The sequence below is a fragment of the Sus scrofa genome, chromosome 9 (genome assembly GCF_000003025.6).
Source record: "Sus scrofa isolate TJ Tabasco breed Duroc chromosome 9, Sscrofa11.1, whole genome shotgun sequence".
NCBI classification, from domain to species: domain Eukaryota; kingdom Metazoa; phylum Chordata; class Mammalia; order Artiodactyla; family Suidae; genus Sus; species Sus scrofa.
The window spans coordinates 133318229-133330512 of NC_010451.4; the positions used below are offsets into that span (position 1 = coordinate 133318229).

At 52.4% G+C, this 12284-nt stretch overlaps 1 protein-coding gene across 1 annotated transcript in view; it reads left to right on the forward strand.

Moving 5' to 3' along the window:
* Positions 1-12284, forward strand: part of LAMB3 (laminin subunit beta 3) — a 53154-nt gene that overhangs the window by 20220 nt on the left and 20650 nt on the right. The window contains 2 exon segments of the mRNA XM_021063882.1: positions 7463-7577; positions 8083-8156. Coding sequence (XP_020919541.1) covers positions 7463-7577; positions 8083-8156 — 189 coding nt within the window.

Consider the following 12284-nt stretch of genomic DNA (forward strand, 5'->3'; position numbering starts at 1 on the left):
AGGGAAAAACACCTTCTCTGTACGGCTGCACCCCTCACCCCTCACCGGGTGCCCAGGCAGCTGTGTGATGGAAATTAGGAATCCAGATTTGATTCAGAGGTGTTCCAATATCAGTTTTCATGTTTATTTCCTTATTAAATGATGCTATAGTAACTCTAATTTATTAAGCACATAGTATGTGGCCCAGGCATTATACTAAGAATTTGGTATGAGTTATCTCAATGAATTTTCACGATACTCCGTGAGGTGGCTCTCATTATCCCCAGGAGCCGTTGGGAAGGTTTGGGTGTGTGCTGGGACCCCCAGACCTCAATGGAAACACACAGGGATTGGGTTTTCTGAGTAGTTAGAGGCAGGGGTGTAGCTGGCATGGTGCAGGGCTGTGTATCTAGTGCTGCCATTTCACACACACACACCGCCCCCCCCCCCCGGCTCCTCTTCCGTTAAGTCAAAGCCTCCAGGGAGTGCCTCTGTTCTAGTTCCATGTGCGGTGACACAGTGAGCCCTGAGCCCAGTAAAGCCCTCCCAGCACCTGCTGCCTGCCTACCGCTGTGGGAGGAATGCAAGTGCCGTGGGGATTGATGACTCTTGGACATTTCAGATGGCTTGCTGCCCCCTGCCAACTCCAGGGAACCTCGGGAGTGGTGGGGACGCCTTCCAGCTCCAAAACTGTCCCTCCTAGCTCCTGATCTCTGGCTCCTTCTTTTGTGAGTCAATCTTAGCTTGTTGGTGTGTCATCTTCTCTGCCTAATTTTGTCTCACTGGCTAAATCCTATCGGTCTTACTGGTCTGCTCCTGTGGGCCTTGGATCCGTATTCCAGTCCTTATGATGGATTTAGGACTTGTACCTCCCACCCCTGCCCAATTTGCCCTCCTGGGCCCGGGACTGCCCATTAACTCTCCGGGCTTGAACCCAGGCTGGTCTTTATCAAAGTGGCTGAGGCTGCAGTCCCGCCCTGTCCCCTGGTTCTCTCTTCTCCAGCTCCCAGGTCTCCTCTGGGTGAAGTCACTGCACCTTTATTCCCTAGAGCCCAAGGGGTGAAGGAGAATGTCCCGATGTCTCGCCACCCTCATGCCCTTCTGTGCCTTCCCCGAGTCTCGGCCCCTCATTCGAAGATGGGAGTGATGACAGCACTCACTTGACGAGTTGTTTGAGGGCCATACAAAGGAAGGAGCCAAGGGACCCCTGGCCCAGTGTCTGAGGGCTCACTGTTCCATCCACCACCCAGGGACCTCTGCCCACAGAGGCTGCCCCATCTGTGAATCACGCCCCCGAGCACCTCTGCCAGCATCAGGACACACACTCGCAGAGTTCCCGAATTCCCCTTGCCCTTGGGCCAGCCCTGGCTCTGCCTCTGCCTCCAAGATGACCGCTGCCCATCTGCTGTGCAGCGGGCTGCTGGACAATCTGGAGGCAGCCAGGAAGTCACCCGACTGGAGGGGAAGACTCTAGTCCTGGCTCTGACACTCAGAATAGAAATGTGACCTTGGGAAGGTCATGGCTTCCATCTAGACCGCTGTTTCCCCGTTCATGAAATGCAGGTGTTGGGTTGGTCAGCCTTTGTTTGCTCAGCTTTAACTTCTCGCCAGCTTCTCAGTGATGGCTGGGCTGTGTGTGACCCTGAGGGTCCATGACGGGCTCTGTCAGGTGGGCGCTGGCAGAGGCTGAGCCATGCCCTTCGGTCATCTCTGGGCTGGCCCACACTCCTAGGAACCTGTGGGTGTCACCTGACAGCTTTCCCGGATTTCTGCTCCTGACAGTGTCCCCCCCAGTGTTGTGTCTGTTTCCCTAAATGCTGTATTTACCAGTCCTCCTCCCTTTCTGGGGAAACGTAATTACCCAGCTGCCTTAATGACAGCCCTACACAGTGCATTCCGCAGGTTCATTAGCGTGTAAACCGAAGAGCTGTCGTTTTTATCTCTTGGAAACCAGCTTAGGAGCAGTAGCCAGTTGATGTCCCCTCCTCCCCAACACACACACACACACACACACACACACACACACACACACACGCATGCATGCATGCATGTATGCACACACGCCAACAACACTGCCTGCCTGTGTTGGACAGTCCTCTGCTTTCTTGACCTTTGATGTGGCCAATGTGTAGGCAGAGGACCCAGGGATGTGTTCCTATTCCTCTTGAGGTCCTTGTCCTCTGCTCACGAGCACTTTGAGCCTGTCTCTGACCAAAACATCTGTCCTCCTATCTCCCAGAAGCTCTTAGCAGGTCTGACACTTTCAAAGTTGCTACCGTTGTGGATTTTTTCTTTTGGACGAAGCGTCATTGAGTTCCTAGTTTAAAATGCAGACATCCTTGAAAATGGCATCGCATCAGTCTCTCATCGTTTATATTTCTGCAAAGGTTTGCTTATCAGAAAATTAGCTGTGGCTTTTGAAAGGGTCCCACAAGAGGAAGACCCAGGATGAGCAAGTTTTGAGAGGCTGGAAGGAAAGGGGAAGGACACTGGGCAGAGTTGCTCTCAGAGGGGAGCCGAACTGGAGTCGGTGGAATGTGAGATTCTTGAGTCCCACTTGTTGTGGGCTGGAGAGCATGGCTTGGGGGGTTAAAAGGAGAGAAGAGAGAGGAAAGGTGAGACGGGGGGGCCTGGACACAAACCTGGGTGGCCTCACAGTCTTGCTGGCCTGGCTTCTTACCCCCACCGCCCTTGGGTCAGATCCCCAGAAGTCTCCGGATGGTGTCTCCAAGACCTACCCTGCTTTTTCCTCTCGGGGGCCAAGGAGGCATCATCACTGGCAGAGCTTTCAGAGGTCCAGGCGTGCAAGTCCACTCTCTGCAATCAGGTCTAGGGGGACACTTCTGTTTTTGGAGAGGTCTGGGCTGGGGTTGAGGCTACCCTTACTAGGAGACAAGAGAGGGAACATCCTGAAAACCAGTGTTAGTTCCTGTAATGTCCCATGGTTACCAAGGGTCTGCTCTATCCCTTGAATCAGAACAGGGTGCGAAGGTTTGGAGGCAGGGAACCCAGGAGAGAAACCCCTGCTTCCTGTCTTCCCAGCCCTGTGGATTCGGACAGGGCTAAGACTTGCTTTCCTAATCTGGCAAATGGGGATGCCCAGCATTTAACACAGTAGGCCTCCTGCAGAGGTTTTGGAAGGACAAAGGAGATACCGGATGCACAGTGCTCAGGACAGAGCCTCGTGCCCTGTCACTTCGGGGTGTGTAGTATCCATCATCTCCGTCATCAGCTTCAGAAACCGACCTTTCTGGAGTTCCCATTGTGGCTCAGTGGGTTAAGAACCCAACTAGTTTCCATGAGGCTATGGGTTCAATTCCTGGCCTTGCTCAGTGGGTTAAGGATTCGGTGTTGATGCAGGCTTTGGTGTAGTTTGCAGATGCAGCTTGGATTCTGTGTTGCTGTGGCTGTGTATAGGCCGGCAGCTGCAGCTCTGATGTGAGCCCTAGCCTGGGAACCTCCATATGCCATAGGTGCAGCCATAAAAAGAAATTTAAAAAGCAAAGAAACTAAGCTTTGTAAACTTAGTTTGGATGGAGAAAAAGGTTGCGTTGAGTTAAGGTTTGGGTCAAGGTGTCGGTTCATGATGGGAAGAAGATGAAATTGAAAGTGCCTCATGGCACCGGAGCTGGCTTTCCGCTGCCCCCCCACCCCCACCCCGGAAGACTTCATCGCTGATCTTTGCTGGCAACGTCCACTGACATAGAACCGGGGAGGCCTGTGCATCACAGTGGGGTCTAGTGGCGGCCTTGCTGACCAAGGCCTTGAGGGCTCCCTCTTCTGCCCGCTTTGTTGGGAATGTATTTCTCCAGTGCAGTCAGTGCCTTCTTTTTGTCTCTGGTTTCTTTTGCATTCTTGCTTGGCATGTCTTTAACCTCTGAGCAGATAAGCTGGAGTAGGGAGAATGCTAATGCCATGTTAGAACAAGAAGGAACTTCGTGATCTCATATCCCACCCCTGCATTTTACCAAGGAGGAGCCCAAGTGGAGACAACTGTTTTTTTTTTTTTTTTTTTTTTTTAATCCTGGCTTCCTTTCTTTTGACCCTGGCTGGCAGCCATGACCCTGACTTCTTCGGTGGGTGCAGGCAGTCTCTGGCTTGCTCGTGGGAGACAGCTGGGCCATCTCTAACCACAGCCTGTTTTCCTGTTTTTCCCCAGAATTAGCTCCATGTTGTGCAAGGACACAGAGCTTCCATGTGCATTGCTGTCCTTTTCCTGCCCTCTCCACCGCCACTCAGGCCCCTGCTGGTTCTTGCTCTCTCCTTTGGCCTCCCATAGCTCTCCGGGAGGGTTTGTCATCTAGCCAGACCACTGAGCTTCTAGAAAGCTCCTGGGTAAGGGAAGAGGCCCAGACTTTCCAGATGGAAAGCGGAGAGGGAGCAGGAGCCAGACTGGCTGGAGGCCTGACAGGCCGAATGGATCCTAACGCTGTGTCTCTGAGGTAGCGCGGCCAGCGGTGTGGTGGCCAGATGACTCCGGAGGGGACAGCAGCTGCAGCGGGGAGTTTCCATCTCTGGGAGGGACAGAGGCATGTAACCCACACAAGGGGAAGAGCCTCACGTTGAGAAGCCCACACACGCCCACACACCCACACATCCATGCATGCACTACCTGTAAACACACAAGGATAAAGCAGGGCAGCTGAGGCCCAGAGAGAGAGAGAAGAAGTGAGCACTGGTCTTCACGTGGGCTTCTGCCCTGAGCCGCCCTCTTGGGGCCTCTCTCCCTCTAGCTGGCTGACAAGCAGAGCTACTTAAAATACCTGTCCCAAGCCGTTGGCTTAGCCCATCTCCAAGGATTGAGATAAATCCTTCCATTAGCTGGTGTTACTATGATAAGCAGCCCTTAGATGTTAAGCTTATGAGGCCATCTGATCCCTCCCCGAGTGTCTGCACACGTGGAAGGAGCGTGGAGGAGGCGTGGGTACCCCAGGCAGCTTCTGAAGACGGGAAAGGGGCCGGGTAACACGCCACGAGAGCATCCTGGGCATTTTGAGTTTTTCTTATTTTATAATAATGCCTGAATATAAAGGTGAGCACATATCCAAGGTAGCAAGGTTTAAAATTATGAAAATAAGAATGTTAAAAAAAAGAATATATATAAAAGAATATATATAAAGAATATATATGTATGTATAACTGAATCTCTTCACTCTGTACCTAAAACTAACACAACATTGCGAATCAGCTCTATTTCAGTAAAAACTTTAAAAATCAAATGATTGAAAAGATCCACGAAAAAAAGTTAGCTGTCATCCCATTTTCCAGAGATCATAGGTTACACAGTGGGCAGTTGCCGTTTTTGTGGGTCGAGATGGCTGCACATCAGCGTTTCATTTGCTGCAGCCTCGTCTGCTGGGCCGTTCCCTTCCACACACTCTCTAGTTGGTAAAGAATGTATATTTGGGATGATCACCTATATACAAGCCTATGTCCAACTTTTTTTTCCCCAAAAACATTATAATGTAGGCATTTCCCCCACGTAATTCAAAACCTTCTCTCACTTAGTCGTTTGCAGCGTTACGCGATCGTCCATCACTCAGGGACAGCAAGGGCATTTCCCAGGTGGAGTTGTCCTAGCTCCTGGGTCCGTGGTCCAGGGAGAACGAGCCTTGTGTCTGGACTTCTCGGCCAGGGAACCGGCCAGGATCCGTTCCCAGCAGGCCGGGGGGAGCTCTGGGGGCAGCTGGCCCATGTCTCCCCGAGGGCCATGTGCTGCGTGCAGGCGGAGGCTGGGCAGTGGAAAAGTTTGCCCCCGAGAGACTGGGCAGAGTGCGGAGGAGGGCACGCCTGCTGCCAGGGACCAAAATAGGATTCTGGAGGAGGCTCAGATTCCATCAAGCGGTGTCTTTTGCCCAGAAAGGATTATTTTAAGTGCTCAGGTATTTATTTTAGCCACTGACACATCTGCAGTCTCTGTGTTAACGGGGCTGGCTTAGCCCGACAAGCCAGCTTTCTGTCCAAGGCGCTCTCTCTGCCTGGGCCTCCCCCCATGGTCAGCCTCAGGGTCAGACCAGGTCCTTAGGAGGAGACAGGACCGATCACCCTTTACCGCGCTTCCACCATGTCTGTGCACCCGCGTGGTGTCCCATTGAAAGTGAGAGGGTGAGAGAGGGAGGGAGGAAGAGAAGAGGGGGCGGGGGCAGTGGGGAGGGCCCGTCTGGCGCTGGTGCTTGCTGCCTGTCCGTCGACAGGAAAGCCTCTTGGGGCCTCAGCTCTTTTGCCTGTGAAATGGCAGTCATGTTACCATGTAGGTGGTTGGGCGGCTTAAAGAGGTTGCACTGAAGCTCCTGATGCAGCGCCTGGCACGTGATAGGGCCTCCGATCACTTAATATCCATGTTCGTCACTCCCCACCCCACCCCACCCCTCTTTTTCCCCTCCTAGGATGGGGGTGTCTAGCAATAATGTTAATGCACTGGCCTTGCTCAGTGGGTTAAGGATCCGGCGTTGCCGTGAGCTGTGGTGTAGGTTGCAGAGGCGGCTCAGATCCCGCGTTGCTGTGGCTCTGGCGTAGGTCGGCGGCTACAGCTCCAATTCGACCCCTAGCCTGGGAACCTCCATATGCTGCAGGTGTGGCCCTAGAAAAGACAAAAAAAATAAAAAAATTAAAAAAACCGAAAAAGCCCTTTGGGACATGATGAGAACACCCCTGAGCACCAGGAGGGGTGACGGTTCTCTTATTTTGAGATCGGAGGTGGGAGCTGGAAAGTGGGGTGGGAAGAAGACTCCTGGCTAACCTTCTGCATCTCTCCTGTGGGTAGGAGATGCCAGACCCAGGTTTTTGAGATCCTCTAAATGTTACTAGAGTGTTGGCTTCCACATGGCAGGATTTTTGTTTTCCTCACTGCTCTAACTCCGGAATCTAGAACAGGGTCTAGTACCCAGTATGTGCTCAGTAAATATTTGTTGAATGACTGAGCGGCTTTACTTCAACCTCCACCCAGTTTACAGAGGAGAAAACTGAGCCTAGAAAGTGGGGTTCAGAGCTAGGTCTGGAACCCCAAATTCCCGTGTCTTTTTTCCGGGCCCCTTTCCCTGATCCTTAGAAACTCGATTGTCCTTGGGCTGCCAGGATGAAGTGAGCGGAGATGGAAGACTGTCCAGCCTGCATCTTGCATGTAGTAGATGCTAAGTTAATGTGTTCTCATCGTTTCTTCTTTTTGTTCTTAGCATTCTTTTCAGATTCCTCTCTGAGGCACTGTCATGTATGAAAATTATTTTTTTTTACCCCCCATACTTCTTTCCCAATCATATCCGTTTACTATTTACTAGTTGTGTGTTGGGCGGGGGCACGAAGGACTCATTAAAAGACGGCCGCTAGCCTTGTTTAAGAGGTTGATCCTTCAGAGTGCATTGGTGAAATCGCTGAATCAGGATTTCCACGAGGGCATGTTCTGGGCTCTCAGGATACGAGTGGGGTGTGTGGGGGGGGATTCACTCTGGCCCCACCCCTGAGTCCCTGGCATCTCCCTGTCCCACAGTGGAAGATGAAATGCTGCAAGTGTGACTCCAGGTTGCCTCACAATTACAACAGTCACCGAGTGGAGAATGTGATTTCGTCCTCGGGCCCCATGCGCTGGTGGCAGTCGCAGAACGGTAAGGACCTGCCCCCACCCTCCGGGAGCCCAAACATGTGGAGGCTCCCGCGGGATGGGGAGGGTGCCCGGGAGCCCTGGGGTTTCCCAGGCATTTCTTATGGTGGTGGGACCCAGGGGTGCGCAGACCTCTGTCTTTGGACTTGAGGTCTTTCAGACGTTGTAGGTAGAAGAATTTATTGGAGGTTAACGAAAGGGCCAGAAGAGAGAGAAATGCCTTGATTTCCCTCTGCTTCGTCACAGTGGGCTGAAGGGACTGAGCTTTGGGAACAGATCTGTGTCCCACAGAGAAGTTGAAACTCTTTAAGGTTTTAGGGGAAACTCTTCCCACTCGTGATGGTGGGAGGAAATGTGGCCAAGAAGAGTAGGATCGAGAGCGGGCGCTATGGGTAGAAGCACACTGGCACCACTCCCTCGAGAGGGCGAGTGGAACATCAGGATCAGAGAGTTCTGGACTTCCGGGAGCCCAGGAGCTTCTGCTGTAAAATTCCTCTTTGTCTCTCCAGATGTGAACCCTGTCTCTCTGCAGCTGGACCTGGACAGCAAATTCCAGCTTCAAGCCATCACGATGGATTTTAAGGTGCGCTTCCTGGGTGTGGCGGTGGATGGGAGAGGGGGACACTGGGCCACGTGGGCCCAGATGCATGGGGAGCACAGCGTCCTTGTCTCCTCGGGCTGGGGGGCATGGACTTCCCCAGGCTGGGGCGACATGGACCCTGAGCCTATAGCAGAAGTCCCACCTCATGGAGAACAGTGGCGCCTCCAGGCTCCCTATCTTGGCTCTTTTGCCCCCACCACCCGCAGTCCGTCTAATTAATTCAGCCCTGCCAAGACCAATTCTCCTAAGCCTGGCCGCTTATTCTACAGTTGTGTTTCTTTATCGACTCTGTTTTAATACCTTTGCTGATGAGATTGAGTTTAACAAGCAGTGAAGACTGGCCCATCCACATGTACTTAAGCAGCAGTCTGCTCGCGCACTGTTCCTGCGTCTCAGGTTCTGCTCGTAGACCAGCCTTCTCAGAGAAGCCTTTTGGAGGGAACGTTTTCTCTCATTTGTGAAAGGTCTTTTTTTTTTTTTTTTTTTTTTTTTTTTTGATCCCTTTCAGAGATTTGATTTCATTCTTTCTCCAGATAGAGTCCAACACTGAAGGATCAGGTTTGGTTGATAAGATTAGGGGATAGGAAGGAGGGTATCATTTTCGGGAATTAAACGAGCTGTGGCTGTAAAGCAGCTGGGGACCTAATTTCCTACGTGACCGAGGAAGTTGCTCTAAAAACCTCGCCCCACGAATAGGTCGAGAGTATTTTGAGGAATGCCCGTGTCATTTGCATACATGCCCACTCTGTAACGCTGACAGTTTTGGAGGGCAGCATTCGTTTGGAAGGATACTCGTAGTCTCATTGCTCTTTTCAGGCCTCGCTCATTCATTTGTCCCTTCTTTCCACATACGTATTAAACACTGACTCTATGCTATTAAAAAGATAAACACAATTAGATCCTGATCCTCAAGTTGCTGTGGTGGAGGCAGGAAAGACAAGGAGCCAGCAGGAAGAGAGTGTGATGTGTGCTCTGATCTGCTGAGCAGCGGTTCTGGGAAGCCCAGGAGGAGGCCGTCCAGCTTGAGCTGTCTTGGGGGGGAGGCGGGCCACAGGTACACGCGGGGAAGATGAAACTTCCTAGGCCAGTAACAGCCAGGTGGAGCGTCAGGTTCATTCCAGGCAAGAGAACAGCAAAGCGCACAGGCCAGGAGGCCAGAGGCAAGAAGGCATATAGTTGGGGAGGGGGCAGAGGAAGGCACAGAGGGTCTGGGGGGCCAGATGTGTGTACGGTGGTGCGAGGGAGGCTCTGGAAGGCTTCAGGCTGATGAGAGATGAGTTTGCGGATCTGAATGGGGAGGGGCAAGTAGAAGAAAGATTCATCCGTTCATTCAACAGATGTACTAGAGTTTCCCTCGTGGCCTAGTGGTTAAGGATCTAGTGTCGCCACTATTGTGGCTCAGGTCACTGCTGTGGCGCAGGTTCGAACCTTGGCCTGGGAACTTTCACATGCCATGGGTACAGCCAATAAAGCTCCCCACCAAATCCCCCAAACACAAATGTGCTAAATGCCGACTCTGTGCAAGATGCTGGGGGTTTAACGGTGAATGAGACAGACACAGGAGCCTGCGGTTTACTGCAGTGCTTCTCAACCAAGGCATATTTGGCAATTCGTGGATTTGTTTTGGCTGTCGCAGCTGTGGGCCTGCCATTGACATCCGGTGAGTAGAGGCCAAGGATGCCCTGACCACCTCCCAATGACCAGGACAGACCCCACGGCGAGGAATTATTCAGCTCCGAATGTTACCAGTGCCAAGGTTGGGGAACCCTGGTCTCGTGGGCGAAAAATAAAAAGCAAGAAACCAAGAAATGCATAATGGGTGGAATTTACGAAGGCAACAAATGAGACCCTAGAACAGGAAATAATGGGGTGGGGTGGGCAGAGTGTGGGCAGAAGAGCGCATGTGAGGGAGGTATAAAAAGCCCACCGCGAGGAAGTGGCGTTTAAGCCGAGAACAAAAGATGAGAGGGGGGAGGAGCTCTCCAGGCAGAAGAAAGGACGCTTTGAGGGGAGGCTCTGAGGAGGGTGAGTGTGGTGTGGCCAAGGGCCTGAACAGGGGGAGGCACACGCTGGCAGGAGGCAGGCGGGCTCGGTGGCGCAGGGTCTCTTTCCCCGTGGCAGGAGCTCAGATGTATCCAAGAAGAGCGGGCGGAGGGCTGAGTGGGTAACTCCCCGAAGAAGACGTGCATATGCCAAAGGTACACGAAAAGATGCCCAGCATCCTTAACCATCAGGGAAGTGCAGATCAAAGCCACAGTGAGGCATCACTTTACACCTGTCAGAATGGCTATCATCAAAAAGATAAGCGAAGGAGTTCCCGTCGTGGCGCAGTGGTTAATGAATCCAGCTAGGAACCATGAGGTTTCGGGTCAATCCCTGGCCTCACTCCGTGGGTTAAGGATCCAGCGTTGCGGTGAGCTGTGGTGTAGGTCGCAGATGTGGCTTGGATCCCTTGTTGCTGTGGTTCTGGGTAGGCCTGCAGCTACAGCTCCGATTCGACCCCTAGCCTGGGAACCTCCATATACCTCGGGAAGCGGCCCTAGAAAAAGGCAAAAAGACAAAAAATTTAAAAAAGATAACGATAAGTATTGGTGAGGATGTACAGAAAGGGAAACCCTTGTACATCATTGGGCAGGAAGGTAAACTTGGGCAGCCACTGCGGAAACAGTATGGAGGACCTCAAAATTATAAACAGAGTTCCCGTCGTGGCGCAGTGGTTAAGGAATCCGACTGGAACCATGAGGTTGCGGGTTCGATCCCTGCCCTTGCTCAGTGGGTTAACGATCCGGCGTGGCCGTGAGCTGTGGTGTAGGTTGCAGATGCGGCTCGGATCCCGCGTTGCTGTGGCTCTGGCGTAGGCCAGTGACTACAGCTCCGATTCGACCCCTAGCCTGGGAACCTCCATGTGCCGCAGGAAGCGGCCCTAGAAAAGGCAAAAAGACAAAAAAAAAAAAAATTATAAATAGAACTACCATCCAGCCATCCCACTTATGCACATATGTCAGAAAGCAATGAAATCACCTTCTTAAAGAGATAGGGGCCTTCCCATGTTCATTTGCAGCCTTGTTGACAATGGCTAAGATGTGGAAACAACCTGAGTGTCCATCAGTGGCTGAATGGATAATGAGCATGTGACACACACACCTATACACACAGCGGAATATTCAGCCATAAAAATGGAGGAAATCCTGCCTTTTGTGACAGCAAGGATGGACCTAGAGGTATTATGCTAAGTGAAATAAGGCAGATAGAAAAAGACACATTCTGTAGGTTTTCACTTATATGTGAAATCTGAAAAAACAGAACTCAGGGAAAGAGAGGCGAGAACAGTGGTTGCGGGCCTGGGGCTGGGGAATTGGGAGCTGTGGATCAGAGGGTGTGACTCCCAGCTCTAAGAGGACCGAGTTGTGCAGATCTGATGTACAGCACGGTGAGCGCAAGGAACTGTATTGTACTGTATACCCGAAAGGTGTTCGGAGAGTAGGCCTTCAATATCACATAACCCCAAAGGTCCTAACGGAAGAGGATGGGATGTCGCGTCACAGGCTGTGTGTGTGTCAAGTCACTGCACTTGAAGACTCAGGCACGGACACGTGTTCTTACTTGATACACCTTACACACAGACACGGGTTCCCACGTCCCTGTCTCAGTAGAGCTGGAGAAACACGAGGAGCGGAAAGCCCTGGGAAGATTTCTAGCAGAGAGTCGTAGCCTACTTTGTTTTAGAAAGTTCTCTCTGTCTGGTTGGGTGTTCCTAGCTGGGAACTGTCAGCCAAACGACCTTCAAGGCCCTGAGAAATGGCTGAACTCACAGAGGGAAGAAGAAAAAGACACCCTCGTGTCCTGCTCAGGGGCTTGCATTTTATGTTTAGGCCGACGCAGATGCAGCGAGGGTCTCCTGCAGGGAGAGAAGTGAAGTGAGGAGCTTGGCGGGGGGAGCCCGGCCCGAGCCTGGGCTTGCATCCCGGCTGGAATCCAGGCCCGGCGTGACGGGGCCTGCACTGTGGCCGTGGCCGTGAGAGCGAGCTGGGGGAGGGACGGAGGCAGGAGAAGATGGAGAGCGGGGATGAGAAGGGTTGGCTGTGGGAAGTGCAGTGGCCGCCTGGCTGG